At 38.5% G+C, this 19,624-nt stretch overlaps 1 protein-coding gene across 1 annotated transcript in view; it reads left to right on the plus strand.

Annotated features, from left to right (window-relative positions):
- The window catches only part of drp2 (dystrophin related protein 2), a 197,874-nt gene that overhangs the window by 151,219 nt on the left and 27,031 nt on the right, over positions 1 to 19,624 (plus strand). The window contains exons 14-18 of the mRNA XM_084718858.1: positions 1,643 to 1,800; positions 7,440 to 7,606; positions 10,081 to 10,192; positions 11,944 to 12,080; positions 13,902 to 13,967. Coding sequence (XP_084574984.1) covers positions 1,643 to 1,800; positions 7,440 to 7,606; positions 10,081 to 10,192; positions 11,944 to 12,080; positions 13,902 to 13,967 — 640 coding nt within the window. The remainder of the gene's footprint in view (positions 1 to 1,642; positions 1,801 to 7,439; positions 7,607 to 10,080; positions 10,193 to 11,943; positions 12,081 to 13,901; positions 13,968 to 19,624) is intronic.

A 19,624-nucleotide genomic window follows, 5' to 3' on the forward strand; every position in this document is an offset into this window, starting at 1 on the left:
TTGTTTTGTGTTTGTTACTTTTTGTTTTTTAATGACTGTTTTTTTTTTAATATGACTGGTTATCTCTCCAGTGGGAGGAGGGCCTTAGTTTAGCTGTTTTATGAATATATTTAAAATGTGGTTAATTAACATTATGGATCATTTTACGACACAGGGTTGGATAATGAGGTGTTACTTGCGGTTAATTTTATTCTACTCAGAAAAATAAAAAAGATATACAAGAAAACTATATACACCAAAATATGTAAATATTTGATAAATAATAAATAGAATTGTAAATCATAAAAAGTACCTCATAGTCTGAGGATAGAGGGAGAATGGGGAACAAGGTCTGCTTGAGGACTTAAATAATAAAGTATAGAGGCTTTATGTTATGAAACAACTGTAATATACTGTAACATTAGTATTTAAAGTATATTTGAGAGATTAATGTCATAAGTCCTGTTAATGCTAAGTTAATGCTGTTCCGCCAACATGTGTGCATGCATGTGTGTGCGCACACCTGCATACAGACTTCATGCCCCTCCTGCATTAGATAGTGCCCCACTTGGGTCACCGTAGCCGAAGCCGAACACCGAATCCGTGTTTACTGTACCAAGTAACTTGTGTAACTACTAAGGGCTTTATCGCTAAAACTTTGTGGGAGCACAGAGGTAGTTTTGTACTAACTAGTAATTAGTGAAAACTTATTAAAAACTTCACAGAAAATTCAGGCTAATCGGTTGCTCATTGGTTGCCCGTGGCTTGTGGCAGGAATACCATTATCTCACTGCAGTGTTTGCAGCATCGCAGGCTTATATACTGTGCTGGTGTCCTCATAAAACATGGCTGACGCTCATCTCTATCAAACAGCTCGATGTAAACATTTAAAATGTCAAACACACCTCTGCTCTGGTTATGAGAACTATATAAAGGAGGCTCTTTAACATGCAGGTGTTAAAGCCAAGCGTTGTCACTGTGGGGCTGAATAAGTACACAGACATAGGATGCTTATACCAGCATTGTGCAGCTCCCTCACACGCCTGTCAGCATTCATCTCCTCAGTGACAGCCAGAGTCCCAGCTGGCTGGGTAAAGGCCTCATTCAAATCTGACAACACTCCACTTCTGCAGCTCTTTCATCTCCAAACAGTCCAGCCAGGCCACTAATACTGATTCTGTCTCTGTCTGTGTGTCACTGAAGTGAGTTTTATTCAACAAAACTAGCTTTGGTAAACCTGTTGCATGGGATCAGAGGCTCATTATTAAAAGGGTGAAAGACAGATGTGTGGCTTTTCTATTGACAAACTGAGCATACAGGTTTTATGCTCACACTGAAGCGATGCTTTTGTTTGGCAGACGAAGTGCAACACTTTCTAAATTGTGAATGCTTGCCTTTAAAATTTACATTTTCATTACATTTATTTTAATTTACATGCTTGGTATCTACATTTAATTTACATTATAAGAAGCTGGGAACATAAGTACAAATGCTGAAACCGGCAGACGTAGGGAAAACGTATGTGATGATAATACACATGTAAGTAGCTGGTTCTCATGCATACAAATGCAGTGCGCAGTTAATCCTGGTACACACTGCTGTATAATCAGATTAGTTTCTGCATAATTGATACATTACTTTATGTGCTTTCTGTTGGCTGCAGACTTGTTCCGTCAGGTGTCTGGTCCTGGAGGTTTGACAGACCAGCGTCACCTCAGCCTGCTGCTCCATGAAGCCATCCAGATCCCACGCCAGCTGGGTGAAGTCGCCGCTTTCGGGGGCAGCAACGTGGAGCCCAGTGTCCGCAGCTGCTTTCGTGTGGTGAGGACGAGCGCACCTCCATGCATGTTAAACCAAAACACATTCACAGATAGGCAATGCCGCATGCACAGCACAGTGCGCTACGAACAAGCTCACATGTGCTGTGGACAAAAAGAGCAGATGAAATCTTCCGTCTGGAAGTCGTTGTGAGTTCACTTCACCCCACATGACCACATGAACACTGTGTCTCATGCATAAATCATTCATACACACAGATTTGATCTTAGATTGTTTGTGCAAACAATATGAGAACTTTTGTATCGTTCATCAATGCTTTTGTACTTCCTGTTTGTTCTTAAAAGTGCCTTCAACCTCATGTAAGCCAATACACACAAAAGCCAACTCGCATGTTGTGCTATAAACAAAGAAAAAGTAGTTGAGGCCGACTTTGCAGAGGAAAAATGTTATATAACAATTTATTCATTTAATAATTTTAAATATTAATACTTAATTTGAATAAAAATAGGGGTGAGAGATGCTAATGATTCATCATTAACTGATTACTCACCATTAAGGATTTGACAGATTAAAAATCAGTTATCTAGTAATGGCAGTAGTTGCTCCTCCTTTGACATCACCTTGTCTGGCAGAGACATTTATTGAATAAGGAAATTTGAAATGAGGAAAAAAAGAAGAAAAACATTTAAATAAGAAAAAAAGTAAAAAGAAAAAATGTTTTGTGTTACAAGACATATCAGGAGCAAATTAAGCAGTAGATTTGAAACTGCACTGAGCAAGGACGGTCTCAGAAAAGTGGATTCAGTCAGGCTGGGTATATGATGTTAGAAATCTAAGGAACCAATCCTGTTAATTGAGGGCACGCCGCTACACATATCATTTGCAGCAATTCCCAGCGTGCAGGAGAACCCAGATGTAGCTAGTTAGGTCAGAAAGTCTAAAAGTTTCACACCACCAAGTTTCCTGGTCTTTCAAGAAAGACTGATGATAAGTCTGGCATATCCCAGTCCACTGTTTAACTGGTATTAATGCAGTTCCAAAAACCACAGTTCATCCAGTTTTATACCACAGCAGACCAGATAAATCCACAGTACTCATGTGCACATCAAGTCAACATCTCTACATCCGTTGCAATCCTTCATAAGGTAAAAATCCATTTAATAAATGTCAAAAATAATATGTGATGCACAGAATCTTGAACACAGCGGCCTGCTGCCCAGGGCTGTCCTGGCTGCACCTGCTGCACACTCCCAATTATGCTCCATTGCTCATCCATGTCTGTTACAAAGTTTTGTTGTTTGCGGTTCTTCTGTGGCATTTCCTTTCCTTTTAACTTCTTTTCTTCTTTTTTTCTGAGTTTAATATTACCTGTCAAATGTCAGCGGCTTGTTGGTTTGTGGTTTGCTCACTACGCTTAAGTCAGCTGCCCTTATATAGATTTATTTTGGAATTTCTATCTGCTAATTTCAAATGTCCTAACACACGCATCCAATTTAAAGTCAAATGCAATTCATCAACATACAGAAGATTTTCTTTGTTTCTTCTTAGCAGTTTGTGGAAGAATAAATGTAACAGAAAATCCATGCATGAGGCCCTGCTGCTGTGAAGTTCTTATAATTTTAGTGGCCCACTGTCCCCGTTAAACCAGAACAAGTGGCTGCCCACCACTTGTAAGACTTGATAGTGCCAGTTTCAGTGCTCGAATCAAAATCATGATCGTCTCAACAAAAAATTTGAGGCCGACCTTGAACACCCACTTATTGACGCTATTAAAGAAAACTGACGTGCATAAAGCCAGCTAATCTATTAATTACTGGAAAATAATGAGTGACCCCCAGATAATCCGAACAGTCTGTGCCAAGAGGATATTACAAATACAGAAACAGAATTTTAAAAGCAGACACTTAAAAAATTAATGGCAAAATCAAACAGATGCCTTTGGATCTTTTCCATCAAAAGCTGAACATGAAAAAAATATGATGTCACACCAGGAAGCTGCCAGCCATGTGAAGCCCATTGTGTTTTACTGACATCAGCACAGTGAGACTTTTCCTTCAGAGGAAGAAGAAGAAGAAGTTAAACGCACTGTGTCAGGAAATAAAGAAGTTGTTATAATTCTGCCTTAAGAAGCCCCAACTGCACAACACACTGTTGCATTACAGACATTACATCACATGAATATTGCATCGCACGGCTTTTAATGCTCGTAAAATAGAGTGACTGGTAGATAATGCATGATGTTACTAACCATCCACAGACGATGAAATCCAGTTTAAAGTTTAAATGGGAGAGTTGCTCTAGTATGATCCGCAGCAATACTGACAGTGTTGGGTGGGTTACTCGAAAATATATTTCATCACATTTGCTAAATACCTGCTAAAAATGTAGTCAGTAACCTAATGTATTGCAGTTTTCAAGTAATGCAACTTGATTGCTTTCCATTACCTCTGGATTACCTTAATACCAAATACGGTGAAATTGTTTAGCCTAAAATAATGTTTCAGAACTGTAACTGTAATGGAATACATAAAAATAAAAATTAATAATAATGAAAATTATTTCCGTATTGTAATCCTGTTAATGAGTCTCATTTTTACTAAATGTGTGGTAATCTGATTCCTTTTTTGTGTGTTTTTTCTGTACTTGTGCAATGTGGTGTGACATAAATGCGTTTTACAAGCTGCACGTTTGATTATATTTTCTCAGCTCTACAGTATAGTAACATTATCTTCGCTTATTCATCCTTAAATTTGTTATTTCACTTTTCACATTTAGTTTATTATGTTAATAGTATGTATTATTTGTTTTGTATATAGTGCTTTTGAGATTTTCGGTAACATCTCAGTATCGTAGAAAACCGTTAGCAACATTAGGTAGATTGAGCATAATCAAGGTAAAGGATTAAAGGGAAGTTCATGGTAAAATAAAATTCTCTTTTTTCAGAACCTGCTGCCTCGCTCTCCTTAAGTCTGGTGCCTCATGTTCAATATTTGATGTCCCTAGACTCCAGCCGTCTTCCATTAGGTCATACATAAAACAAGCTGGGTCTACAGTCAGAATATTGTCTCTTCTAACACAGTGAAATGGGGGGTTTATTTTGACCAGACGAGAGTTGGAGCAGTGAAAAGATGAGCCATGTTTTTGGAGAGTTTTTGTTTTGTTTCTGTCAAGTTTGAATGAAGATGGTGATGCTAGCTAGGTAGCGAGCCAGCTAACCTTGCTAATGGTTTTCCAAGGCAGGGTAACTATCAAAATGCTCAAAAGCACTATTTCCAAACAAATGGTGAAGATTATAAATAATATGTACTGAGCTAACTGTGAAAAGGGAAGTAACTAAGTTCATAGCTGAAGGTGACATTACTATAGGAGCAACAGGAAGTAAACAGACATGCAGCTTGTAAAACAGATGAGCATCACACTACATGCTGCAAGAGGAAAATTGCGTTACTCCCAGAGCCTGTCGAGGAACAACAGAATACATGTAACAGAGTTAAATAATTAGGATGCAAAATAAGATAACTGTATTCTGTTACAGTTACAGGAAAAAGACCTAACAGTAAACCTACAAAGAACATAAACTTTTATAAGGCTGAACAATTTCACCATGTTTGGTATTGAGGTAATCCTCAATCCTCAAGTAATCAAGTTATCTTACTTTAATAATGTGATACCTGGATAAGGTTACTGACCACATTTTTAACAAGTAACTAGTAGTTGAATCCAAATACATTTTTAAAGTAACCCTGCCAACCCTGCTTCCCAACAGAATACAGAAAAAAATATGTAATCAAATTACTGATACATTTAGCAAAGAGGATAATTAACAGGATTATAATTTTAAAATGAATGTTAAAATAAAGAGCAATATACTTACATACCCTTACGTATTTTTTTTACTTTCTATTACTTCCCAAGCCCGTCATGGAATTACAGAATACTTGTAACAGAGTTACGTAATTAGGATACAAAACAGCTAACTGTGTTACATTTACAGTTACCTAACAAGGACCATAAACATAATTATAACATAATTTCACCATGTTTGGTATTGAGGTAATCCAAAAGTAACAAAGTAAATAAATTATGCTGACTACATCTTTTTAAACAAGTAATTATTAATAATATCAGAATATATTTTTAAAATAACCCCGTCAACCCTGCTTCCCAGGCCTGAATATTGATATGATGAAGCGAGGTCCAGTGGTGCACAGAGCAGCAGCTAATGAAGACGCATGTTTAAAGCATGAATTAATTTGTCTTTCCCTTTCTTTACGTGTTCTGAATGCGTCTGAACTCGTGGATATGGCGCGGCTTGCGGAAGCTTCACCTTGTGACATTCAGTTCAGGACAGCAGATAATTAGTTAGAGATGTCAGGAGTGGGACACAGTGTTTTTGGAAGGTGGCCTGTGCAAAGACTTTTAATTCCCTCATTTTCGAGGCAAATCCTAATTATACTCACACTCTATTGTGGTCCGTGCTGGTTGTATCAACCGCAGCTGCTCAAAATCAATTTCCTTCTCAATTTTATCCATGTTAGGGCATTTAGTTGTACATGTAATATCCATGTAATGTGAAGTGGAAGGGGGGGGGTGACCCATTTGTTTATCATTTGGCTCATTTAGCATTTGCTGCCACCTCACACAGACATTGACTTTTAGACTCTGCTGGCAGAGGAGCAGATGAATCGACTTGGGGCTGAGAATATGCAGAGTAAGCCGGTTATGCAGAACACTGTTTTTGCTGAAGGTTTTGGTCTTTGCAAAGGTTATTAGGTCAAATTCAACTCAACATTCAGTAAATAGTTTCATATTTTGTGAGAAGTGTTGTACGTTGATCTGTTTGATTCACAAACTCATCCCGTTTAGTGGATATACGGTGCAAAAAGCACAGTTTTGATGGATGACTGGATGTTTATCACTCTAGTTTTCCAATGATGTTTAAAGCATCCCATCTGCTCAGCGTGCTGCTGTGAGATGCGGCGGCGTGCTCAGCATAGTCAGTTCCAGGTGTTCGTTATGCGAGGGGCTGCTATTTGACCTCCCACATGGAGCAAAGCTGGCTACTCCACTAACAGAGAGGAGCTTCTTCATCCCCGGGAGACTCTGTACCCCTGTACACCTCACAGTCTGTGTGATCAGCGCGTGCACACACACACACACATTTATTATGCTACTTTGCTTGAGCGGTGGAGGAAGCCCCAGGGAAATCAACCTCTTAATGCATCTCTGATGCAGACTTAATGAGAATTTAGCACATCACGGATTTTCAGCGCTTGGCGAGTCATTCTTTTATTAGGTTGACTTCCTTTTTATCCCACTTTCTGGGATTCTCAACAAGGTGAGTGTGCAGACACACAAACACACATACAATGTACACACAGATATAATTTATGTCTGCTGTGTTTTAGCTTTATAATTGCTCACGTAGTTACATAAAAGCAAAAGAAATGTCACAGTGTATTACATCTTCTTTCACCCTCTCCTTCCTCCTCTTATCTCTTGTATTCTCTTTGATTCTTCTTTTTTTTTTTTTTCAACAGCAGCTCACTGCTGGACCACCTTTGGAAAGGAAGTGCTCCTTCTCCTTTCATTACTTGATGTAGCTTCCCTGTTGTTTGTCTATATTTGGATTGTTTACAGTCTCCTACACTTCTTTCATCCCTTCCACCTTCCTTTTCCAGGCCCCAGGGAAACCTGCCATTGAGGTGTCTCACTTCCTGGAGTGGATGAGTCTGGAGCCCCAGTCGATGGTTTGGCTGCCCGTTCTCCACCGTGTGACGGCTGCAGAGTCCACCAAGCACCAGGCCAAATGCTACGTCTGCAAACAGTGTCCCATCAAGGGCTTCAGGTAGGCAGGACGCTGGTGGAGGTAAACAGACACACAGTTACATGCAGGTATAAGTAAAGCTGCATTACCACTTAGATCTTTTAGTCTCAGAACTACTTTTCAAAGAACTAAAAGTTGTCTTTAGCCTGTTGTTGCTTGTGAAAATAAGGAAAATGAAAAAGCAGTAGCTGTTTTTATACACCTTTTTTTTCACATGATTAGACAACTAACCCTGAAGAGCAGAAGCATAATGAACAAAAAACAAACTGTGTGTGGCTACAGAATTTTAAAAATGGTAGCTGAAATTAAATGCTGTGGGTCCTCAAATGATCAGTGCTGCAAGCCCCGTATACAAGCCAAACACACATGTAAGGTAGAATGAAATGTAAAATTATATAAATTAAATCATTAGTGTGTAAAACAATATAGAAGTCAAGTTCACTGGAGTTAAATTGCTTTAATTGCCATGTATTTTCAATAAATGTTGCTAAGATAAAATCAAATTCCTCATTAAAGAGCCGACACAACATATAACCCTCCACCAGACAACCAGAACAATTCAGGGTTGTTCAACTGGAACAGGTGGTTCCTCAAGTCTCTGTACACTGGACTGACAGAATAACAGAAACTGAAATTCATGCTCAACAACACCAAAATCACATATTAATTATTCTTCAGGTATGCCTTTATATCTGTTTACTTCAATTGTCAGTTCTTATCGGGGGACAAAGGGACCTCACCATTTTCCTTAAATCAAATGTTATATGAGGTTTGATCACAGTTTCTGAGTTTTGTCGTAGAGCAAATCTCCTCTTTCCTTCATTCCTCGTGGATCTTTTCTCGTTTTGTTTGACTATATTGATATTATTACATTGCAAATCGCTCCTGAAAATGAAATGTGAATCGGAAAAAGAAAATATTCCAGGAACATCTCTTGACCAAAAACGGCTGTTTGCTCCCAGTCAGCCTTTCCTCTGGCAACCGAACAAGCCGGTTCCAGTTGTGTGTGTGTGTAATATGAATGCAAAAAAAACAGAGTCTCAAAGCTTGTACTGCAATTGCAACTTGTTAATAATGAGAAGAAAAAGAATAGTACTTGTGGGAACATTTTAAAAGTCAAAAGAAGCAAAAAGAATTCATTTTAATAGTTGCAGCTGGTCTGTTCTGTTTTCATAAGAATCGCTGCTCACTAGAGAACAGCTTGTCGGAGACACTGGAACTAAGATGCAATGCATAATAATAAACTGAGCAGCCGCACACTCCGATCTGTACAATAATATTCATTTATTGAGGCAAGCTGTAAGCATCATGCTCGAAGGTCTCTGACCCTTTCTTCTATCTGTATTCCTGAATCTTGATCAGCCGAGAACGTATATATGCATATATTGTATGCATATACATAAAGTGGATGATAAAGTCAACATGCTAGACTTGTAACGATACGAAAAAACTCAATGTATGATAATGACCATGATAAAAAGTCAATACAATTTTATGTAACAAAGAAAAATGACAACTGGATTTATGTGTGCAGCATTTTTAGTTTGTATAAAATTAGTTTTTTCCTTTTAACTTAAAGTGCTTCCAAAAATTGGCATGTGCTGTCTTTGGCAATGAATGTTTGTGTTACGTTTGTGCAATTGCAAACCAGTGCAATGGCAATAAAGTAGTCAGGAGGAGTCCTTTTATAAAATATGGCGACGCACGCAAGCTAGATTAGACAGCCAACTCGATCTGCACCACAGTCACACGTGACACACCTCCCGCTCTGTAGTACATATCAAACACACCCTTCCAATCTGGTGGTCTGTTTAAACCGCTAAAACCTCCACTCTCTCCCTCTGTGTACACTTGACATATTGTTACATCCATAGAATATATAAATATATATAAGAAGCACCAGTAACCAACAACATCAATAAAAACTTTATAAATAAGTCAGGCGTTTGTAAACATTTTAAATAGTGCAAAGAAATAAATATTAAATTATCTGTTTAATATTTATTTCTCCTGCATGGAGTGGGTGATTATGTACAGTATGTACTGTACATTAGGCACGGTTTATATTGACAGTGACAGTGCGTGTTGATATGTACATGTTAAATACAGGACAGTGCACTTAAACTGTGAAGCTATAATCTGTATAAAATATATTCCATATTGGGAGTAAGTAATAATGTTAATTTCATACATTAATCAGAAAGCTCGTAGCTGAAAGTAATCTCAATGCATGATTTATTACTAATTACCATTTTGATTAAGGGTCGGCTGCAGTGGAATACATACATACTTATACTGTATACCTGTCTGGAGCATATGGCAGCAGTGGGTGTGTGTGAAAAAAAAACATACATGTGTAGACCAGCATATAAATTCAGCATGCACAGATACCCACCAGACTTCAGACACACACACACACACGCATGCACGCCGCTACTCTGCCAAGTTCTCTTGCAAACATCAGTCCAGCCTGTGTGTTGTATTGATCTTGACAGGTATCGCAGTCTGAAGCAGTTCAATGTGGACATCTGCCAGACGTGTTTTCTAACCGGCCGCACTACCAAAGGAAAGAAGCTGCACTACCCCATCATGGAGTACTACACCCCAGTAAGACCAAGTACTTTTACTACAAGAATTCAAGGCATTAGGGACGAATTAAACCAAAAAAAAAAAATACTGTTTCCTTATTCCTGCTGCCAGACACAGATTAGCTTCCTCTCCGCTGCGAGATCCCTATCATCTCTCAGTGTGTACCTTAACGTATGCTGACACCGCCTTGTCCAGATCCATAGTATGCAGAGATTGAGTACCACTCAGCAGTAACATCCTCTCTGGCTCACATAAAGTGCTATTTGGAGCACACATTGTGGACTAAACCCCAATAAAACCAGAGTCTTAAGCGATTGCACGCACAGTCCTCGAAGTGGAGTTAATTCCAGAGTAGTTGCTGTATCACTGTAGCTGAAGTGTACTGAGATGGTGCCAGATTTAATCTCTAGTCAATTCTGGGCTGTAAAATATGGCAAGAGGCCATCTGTACAATGATTTTTTTTTTCCACTGGACAATATTTTACATTAGCTAGTGACAGTTTTTTGCAGCGGTAGGGCAGGCAGGCACCCATAGATTTTTACTATGATAGAGAGAGAGAGAGAGAGAGAGAGAGCAAACAGAGAGCCAGAGAGAGAGAAGTGGGAAAAAGGGATGGAAGCAGAAAATGTGGCAGAAACTGTACGAGAAAGTAGATGGAAGCGTCAGTGAGTCTTCTCAAGTCATAATGTAACAATTTATTTGAAGGGGTGTGCATAAGGCTGTCATTACACTGTCATAACCCTGTCACGAACATGAAGGATGCACAATGAATGTTTATGAATGTTGTCATTTGGTCAGTTATGTAATTTTTAAGGCAAAACTGACATTGCTTGAGTTGTTTTTGTTATGACAGCCTGACATTTACCAAGCCAATAATGTCTCTGTCATGACAGCATGATATTAACCAAGATAAAAACTTATTTGTTATGACAACTTGACAATAATCAAGCCAATAATTTCTTTGTCATGGCAACTTGATATTAACCAAGATAAAAATGTCTTGTTATGACAACTTGACATTAACCAAGACAAAAATGTCATTATTTCATTGTTGTTCTATCAATTTTTAATGCAACTTTGACGTTGTTTGAGATGTTTTTATAATGTCCACTTGACATTATATCAAAAAATGTCTTTGTTGCAGCTTTACATTAGCCACAACAAAAATGTTTTTTGTTATGGCAACTTGACATAATCAAACTTTTTAACATTACATTTATTGTCATATGTGGTTTTGATAGTTATGAGATCATTATAATGTTTTCTTTGACCTAAAGTAAAGACATCGCCAACATTGTCAACTTTGCATTAAACTTTACATAACTGAATGAATGACACTTAATGACAACAGTCATTAACATTCACAAAGACTCCTTCATGTTCATTACAGTGCCACAACATGATTATAACAGTGTAATGACAGTCTTATGCACACACCGAAACTTTCTCTTGGTTAATATCAAGCTGGCTTAACAACAACATCATTAGCTGTAATGTCAAAGTGTCATTAAATGATTATAACAGTATAACAGGAGTCGTATGCTCACCCCTTCAAATATAGTGATGCTGAAAAACATTTCTTCTAAAATCAAAATAAGACAAACCAGCACTGAGACAGAATGGTGAAACTTCAGATGAGGTCATTTTGGAGAAAGCAGCGTTTTCAACAATTCTTAAGCAGTGTAATTTGTCTCCCACCCATCCACTCCAACCGTCTCCACCGCCACCTCTTACCCGTCCTCCAACCCTTCTCTAAATTACGCTGCAGACAACCTCGGGAGAGAAGATGAGGGACTTTGCCAAGACTCTGAAGAATAAGTTCAGGTCAAAACAGTACTTCACCAAACACCCTCAGAGAGGTTACCTGCCGGTGCAGTCTGTGCTGGAAGCCGAGAGCTCGGAGACGTGAGTCACACACGTAAACACTCACCAACACACACACACACACACACACACACACGTCTCTGCTTTTCTGTCATCTGCCTCTCACTTTGTCTCACTTTCACCCTCGCTGTTGGAGGCTAATTATCATGCTCTGACAATTTTAGGGCCCCGTGACTCGCTGAGAGGGGTTAAAGGGACGGCTCTGTGTTCAGAATTAACATAATGTTATTCCTGTGATCTCAGTCTGGATCAGATGCTCTGTCTACATGAGTGAGTCTCAGCCAAAGGGAAAAACAAGAGCTATGAGACCAAAATCCATGAGATCATAAAGAAGCATAGCTAAGGGCTACAACTGTACCCAGAAAAGATTTAGCCTGATTATGGGTCTGTGTTTTGGCTCATTGTGTCACTGTTAGGCTCACCTTTTATAACCTCAGACATTACATGAGTTAATCTTTCCATCCACTGGCGCAGAGCAGAGATGAGCCGAATAGACGCAAGTATCAAAAGTAAAAGCACTCAGGAAGTAGAGTTATCATTTGTATTGTGTTGTGTGATAAAACTGCACATTTAAGAGTGGCATTTTATTGTTACCAGTCGGAGGCACACCTGTACAATCACCATGATGTTTCATCAGCATCTCATTCCACGACTGTCGACTATTTTAGCAAATGTGAGATAAATATATATTCCACAGAAAAAGCCAGAAAAAAAGTGAAGAAGGAGGTTAAAAGTGCTTCAGCTGACTCACAGGGCCTGCAGGCCTGACCTGGACTCTGATGAAGACGCAGTGTGTGCCGAAAACGTTAGTCTTCTAATAATAAAATGTTTTGTCGCCTCAGTCGGTGTGCTCCAGTGCTTTTGGATTAATCTTCCAATCTTTTCTTGTGAAAAAAATTTTCACATCTTTTAATTCAGCTCATGAGAAAGCAAAAGTGTTGCTTTTATTAGAGAAGCGCCAGAATTAGAAGACGTTATAAGGGAAAGCACAAATAACATGATGGAAACGTATCTAAGTTGCTCTGAGTTATGTGGAAAAAGTCAGCTCCATGATTTCCTCAGCATGGTTAAAAAGATTACACCTACCTCAATCGATCATTAAGATTATTCCATTAAACTGATGGATATTTTTATATACTTGTATATATGTGCTTTCTATTTCCAATGCAAACCCGAATTTTTTCAATATCCCCCGTTTAATTTAAAGAGAAGGTGGAGCTAGTCTTCTGACCATTTATAAAATTTGGTTTAGCTAAAAATTAAAAAAAAAAAAAGAGAGAGACTAAAAGAGCAGTACAAGGATGTGGCAATGTATTTTATACTTTGAGATGACAATATTAAATCATTTTGAGGGTATTAGGTTAAAATATAAAAGAATTTGTAGAATTTTATTTGACATCTGGTATAAACCACAGCCACTTCTGGTCTGATCAAAATACAGATTTTTTTTTTTAATCCAAATACAGAATTTTGCTGGTTGGACGAACACAGATACAAACAATGATGATGTTTCTGTGCAGCTCTGGCGTTCATATTTTTGTTGAGTGTATTTTGTGTGTAAAATATTCATCTACAAGTAACTAAGACTCTCAAATAAATGTTGTGGAGTTATAAAGCAACACAAAATTGTACGGTACTTGCATACGTGTATTTAGTTATTATCTTGTCTCAGTGTGAAACTAATCTGTTTGCGTTCTCCCACTAAAGTTTTCCATGTTCATAAATAAAACTCTCTTCCTCTGGACTATAGCGAATATGTGACTTCTGCAGCCACACAGTCACGTTTTCAGAGTGTTAGAAAAACCTTGGTGGGGTATTGACGTTGGCTTCTGTTGTTCCCAGGCCGTGCTCCTCACCCAAGCTGCCCCACGCAGACACACACAGCAGGATTGAACATTACGCCAGCAGGTATGTGGCTCACTGCGCTGCGCTATACATCAAATCATTACAAAAAACTCTCCCTCCTTTCTCCCTTTCACTCCACCCCCTGCCTCCACCTCTTCTCCTCCCCTGCCTCCCCTGCTCCCTCACCCGTTAGTCTTCACCTCGCACTGATTGAAGTATTGATTTGGCTGCGTAGTGCGCTGTACTCCAGCCACCAGGGCAGAGACTGTACTGCCCAGCAGCTTCCTTCACGCTTTACTCTCTACACAAACACACACCGGCGCGCGCTGGCAGAGCACTTTGTGTGTGTGTGTGGAGGTCAGCAGGGTTCAGTGTGCCTAGTGGCTTGTCACTTGCTAGGGCAGTGAGCCCATTGGTCACCTGGGAGCTGCTGGTGTGGATTAGTGTCTGTCTGACAGGTTATAAACAGGGCGCAGCGCTGGACTCCCACACTCCTGGCAGCTCTGCCCACAGTACTGCAGAGCTGGACACACACACACATATTTCCTCTGAGCCTGCAGTGAGTGTGCGCTCATAAGTGTGCCATTGTGTATTGCTTCCCCGAGGCTTCTGCACACAACTGCCTTACAGCCCGCCAAAACAGAGGGAACACACACCAACAGGAGAGCAAGCACAATTGTCCTCTTTACCCCTCTTATCTCTCCCTTTCCCCCCCTTTCTCCTGTTTTTCGCTCGCCTTTTTTTCCTTTTTATTCTTATCTTTTATCCCCCTTTTCTATTGTCTCCCACCCACACATTTATTTCTCCCTCTTCTCCTTTCTCTTGCTCTCTGTCTTGCAGCCCTTTCTTCTCCTCCTACATCCTTTAATATTTTCTCTGTTACGGCCTCCTGCATTAACTCATTTGTAGCTAATTACATCACAATTTGCTTCAAACAGCTCTTGAGTGATGTTAGTCACTCAGAAAAATCATAACCGGCAGCACAATACTGTACCTGACAACAACCTTTACCAAAATAAACCGGAGAGAAGAAATGGACACGTGGTGACTAATTTAATCAAAAAGAGACACTTGCTGAGAAAAATGTCATGAAAACTCCCACTGTATCAATATTGTATCTTAGCAACTTTACTCATAGCAAACTTCTTTTTGTGAGCCAGGAAGCAATTTTATTTTTCTGTATAAGAATGAATCAATAAGGATCTTTATTGATCTTGATTTCATAATCATTGAGCCGTGCTTTCAAATATTGTCACAACATGGTGGCACTCCCTACTTGTCTTTTAAGCAGTATGTAATCGATTATAAAATGGTTTATAAGTCAGGAATAATGTACAGTGAGCAGGTCATTATTGTGAAATAAATCCCAACAGGATGAGGCAGGTCTTGAATCATCCTGAAGGGGTGGGACTCAACAACAAATACACAAGAGACAGTACAAAAAGCAAACTCAACAATAAATACACACAATAAGAGCAGCAAACCTAAAGGTCAGCAAGAAAAATACAGACAATACAAGGAAAGACACAAAACAAGAGGCACCAGATTATTCATGACTACATGACTGATCGCTCTTCAACAGCTGGTTCAGTGTGAGTTTAAAATGATCCAACTCAGGATCCAAGTTGAGTTCTCTAAGTAAGGAATGCCACATGTCGATCCATTGAATAGAAAAAGCTGTTTTTCCAATTGAGGATTTACAGAAGAACACCGTAGGATCCACCTTGGATGCCTACTTGTTACTGAACCTGAACCACAAGATCTGTATTTTTATTTTTATTACACTTATTACACCGTTACTTCTCCAGACTCTGTGGCTCTCAGCCTCAAACATGTTCTTTAGTACTGAAGAAGTAATTTTAAAAAAAAGAAAACATGAATATATAATTTCATTACTCCCTAAAACAGCTGGGCACTGTCGTATTTAGCAAGTGTTACTCAAATGGAAGTAAATAGCGATTTTGTTTGGGACTGTTTTCCTCCACGAATCTGGTGAGCTGAGGAGTATTTTTGGCAGCGGGATTGTGTTTGACGGATTAACTCTAAATACACTACAGCGCCCATATTCATCATAATGAAACATGTCACCCAGTGGCTCATTGATGTGTTTTTAATAGCTTTGGACAACAATGGAGCTCGATGGCTCAGAGGCACATATAAGCTGCATCAGGCTCTGCTAGATGACACATGTTATTAGGATCAATTCAATGTTGGTTTTGGTCTTTTCATGGGATCTGTTGACTGAGACGAAAATATAGAATATCATCAGACTCAACCTTTAAAACTGCCTGTACATGTTTTTGAAGAGTTTAAAGGGTAATGTCGGTATTTTTCCACCTGGAATCTATTTTTCTATGTTTTTATGTCAAAGTGAGTAATGAGGACAGCAGTTTTTGAAATTGGTTCAGTGCTGGGCGAGAGCACTGTACCTGGCAGAAGCGAAACTAAGCTACAGTGTAATCCCTCCAGGAAACTGTGCATGTCAAAGTAAGTCCATTAAAAGCGCTTGTCTTTTTTCCACTGACAGGCTAACATTGTTACGTAGTGTCTTACAACATTATGGAAAGGATCGCTGGAGAGAGAGAGACCTTTTTTCAAAGATGAAGATCAGAGATTTTTGTTTAACCAGAAACAGTATAGCTCTACTTCAGTGGTTCTAACCTTAGTGTTCTGACCCCCAATCAGGGGCACCAAAGCTAAATGGTGGGGTTGTGAAGCCATCTTGATTTTCTGGGTGAACAAATTTTCATACATATAAAATATCTAATATATGTGTCAGTATTTGAAGAAAGAAAACAACTCAATTCAAGGATTATTTTGGAAGGTATTTATTTATTTAGAAAAAAATAAATATATGAAATAAACCAAATAAAAATTAAGGGTGTGTGTAGATGTGAACACCAGCTGTATTCACAGAGCCAAGCTGGCAGATCAAGACGGCTAGTGGTGGCCTGAAGGTTAGAGAAACAAGCTTGTGACTGGAAGGTCGCCGCTTCAATCCCCTGACCGGCAGGATAAATCTGGGTGGGGGAAAGTGAAAGGCAGCACTTGCCCCTCCTTCATTTCCACCACTGAGGTGGTTGTCGTCACTGAATATACAGTACAATGGTAAAATAAAATAGGGGTCCCTTAAAAAGATTGGGAACCACTTAACTAATCAATTGAGGAAGCAGTAAACGTAAAATTACGTTTCCTTTAAATCAAGTCGGGTTTCTTTGAATAGAGCGGTATGTCGGCTCCTGGTTAAACAAAAAGGATCTCACTCTCATAAAATAGGTCTCCCTCTGTAGCGATGCTCTCCATAATGTTTCCAGACACTTATCATAGCAGTCTGAGCCTGTCAGTGCATTAAAAACAAGCATTTTTAATGGACTTACTCAGATGGTGTGTAGTTGCCAGAGGGATTACATTGCACCTCAGTTTTACTTCTTCTCCGTGGCAATACTGGATCAACTTCAAAAACTGTTTTCCTCATTAGTCACTAAAAAACAAAACAGGGTCCAGGTTGAAAAATACCAAAGTTAGCCTTTAAAAAATGCTTTGCAACACACAGTTCATATGTCTAGTTATATATCTTCAGGCATTCATGTGCATTCATGTGTATAATAGCTATGAATGTTTCATCAGAGGAGTTAACAGATTAAAAAAGATTTAAAAAAAAACATTGAAACGTACTTATATTTGCTCACAATTACATTATAGTGTGTTCCAGATTGATATAAACCATTTACTCAGTGTCAATATATTGTTAATAAATGTTAAATAGAAAAATCAAAGTAAAGCTGCATAATGCCACACATGGTACAAGAAAATGGGGATGTTGCATTCAGAGGGAAAGTAGTTTTTTTTAGATAAACAATCACTCAAACACCTGTCCTATTCAATGTAATAGTACCTTAGTAACTTGTATTGCTGTGAAGCTCATTAAGTTACACTTTTACTCACTTTGATTCATTTCAGCTGCAGTTTTTTGAGGCCGTCGTCAGCTGTGTTGAATTGGACTGCGTACTATTACAGGCAGCCACTAATCACAGGGTTGGTGGTTTGATCCCTGGTTCCTTATGCCAACATGTCATTTCTGCTGGCGTGCACAGATAGACTCTGGACGGTACACAAACACCTGCCCTTCTGGCCTCTGACTACTTTTCTTTTTCTAATTTTATATTTTAGTTTTAAAATTTGGCCCGTGGCCCAATTAGGCCCAATAAAAAATGTGTTTTAATCTGCAATTAATTTTCTGTCACTATCGTTTTAACTGTACTTGTACAGATTATTACTGCTATCATATCTTATGGCACCACTTTACTATAAGACCACCCTTATAAATGATTTATAAATGCTTTAATAAGCTCTTACAGCACATTAGATAAAAGGAAAACAGTGACTTGTTGCTTGAAAGATAGTGAGTCTGCACTGTTCTGTTCTGTTAAGCCTCAGATCTCGTTGGTTATTTGGTCTTCTTCATCAACAGCATTTATTCCTGTCACCTTCATCATGTATTTGGTAAGATGTTTCTCACATTTAACCACCTTGAGCATCTTAAGAGCCTTAAGAGTGTTTTGGCATCATAACAAAATGTTAGAAACTAACTCATAAGATTAATTAGTAGTAAGCAGTAACTGGATCTTCCCAAATAGTGAGTCCATGTCAATGTGTGAAAACTGTGCCATATCTTGTTTACTATTGCTCATTAATAATTCATGAAGTGTTTACAAATAAGGATTAATCATTTATGAGGGCAGTCTTATTGTAAAGTGGTACTGATAAAGGTAACGAAGTAAAAATTACAATATTTCCTACTAATTGTAGTGGAGTAAAAGTAGAAATTAGCATAAAATGGAAATGCTCAAGCACAAGTACCTCAAAATTCTATTTATGTAGATGTACTTGAGTCAGTGTACTCACATTTACACTGCAACTCTGCAAATAAATTAATATCTAACTAAGTAAACTGTGTGCCTCTATATATAACTATATTTTCATAAATACGTATGAGAGAAGTAACTTTGTTTTTTCACTTGAACAGCTGTCCTCCAAAATATCTGTTCATGTCTCTGCTCTGGATGGTTTTGGCATGGTAGTACAGAGAAAAAAAGATAAAAGGCTGAACAAAGATTGAGAGCCAATGTTTACAAAAACACTGTGATTTTGTCATTTTGTCACCCTCCATGTGTAGTTGATTGATCAGTATTACTTTGGCGCAGCCTGCCATAAACACATTATATTCACTAAAATGAGTATCAGCATTTGCAGATTTAGTCGAGTCTCCTTTTGTTGTTTTCATCTTGTTAAGTCCATCATGCATGTTATGCACTGATGGTTATACCAGGGATTTGTCTCTTCAATATATTATTGTTCCAGCTATTTAGGTTAAAATCAAGTCTGGATGTAGGGAAGGCAGCATGCACTGATGCAAAATAAAAACAATAATTCCTCTCTAGGGCTGCAAAGTATCTGTCACTAGTAACATTAATGATCAATTAATTGTTTAATGATAATTACAAAAACGTAAAGATTTTGCTTATTCCAAACAATACCAAATTAGTTTTTTCCCCCAGCAAAATATTGGATCTCTTACAGCATTATACAGCATATGGAAGTTTTAAAAACAATGAGGTCTACATCTTAAAGAGACAGTTCACCCCAAAATCCAAAATACGTGTTTTTCCTCTGGCCTGTAGCGCTATTTATCTATCCAGATTATTCTGGTGTGAGTTACT

The sequence above is a fragment of the Lutjanus erythropterus genome, chromosome 5 (genome assembly GCF_056507025.1).
Source record: "Lutjanus erythropterus isolate fLutEry1 chromosome 5, fLutEry1.hap2, whole genome shotgun sequence".
In the NCBI taxonomy this organism is placed as follows: Eukaryota; Metazoa; Chordata; class Actinopteri; order Lutjaniformes; family Lutjanidae; genus Lutjanus; species Lutjanus erythropterus.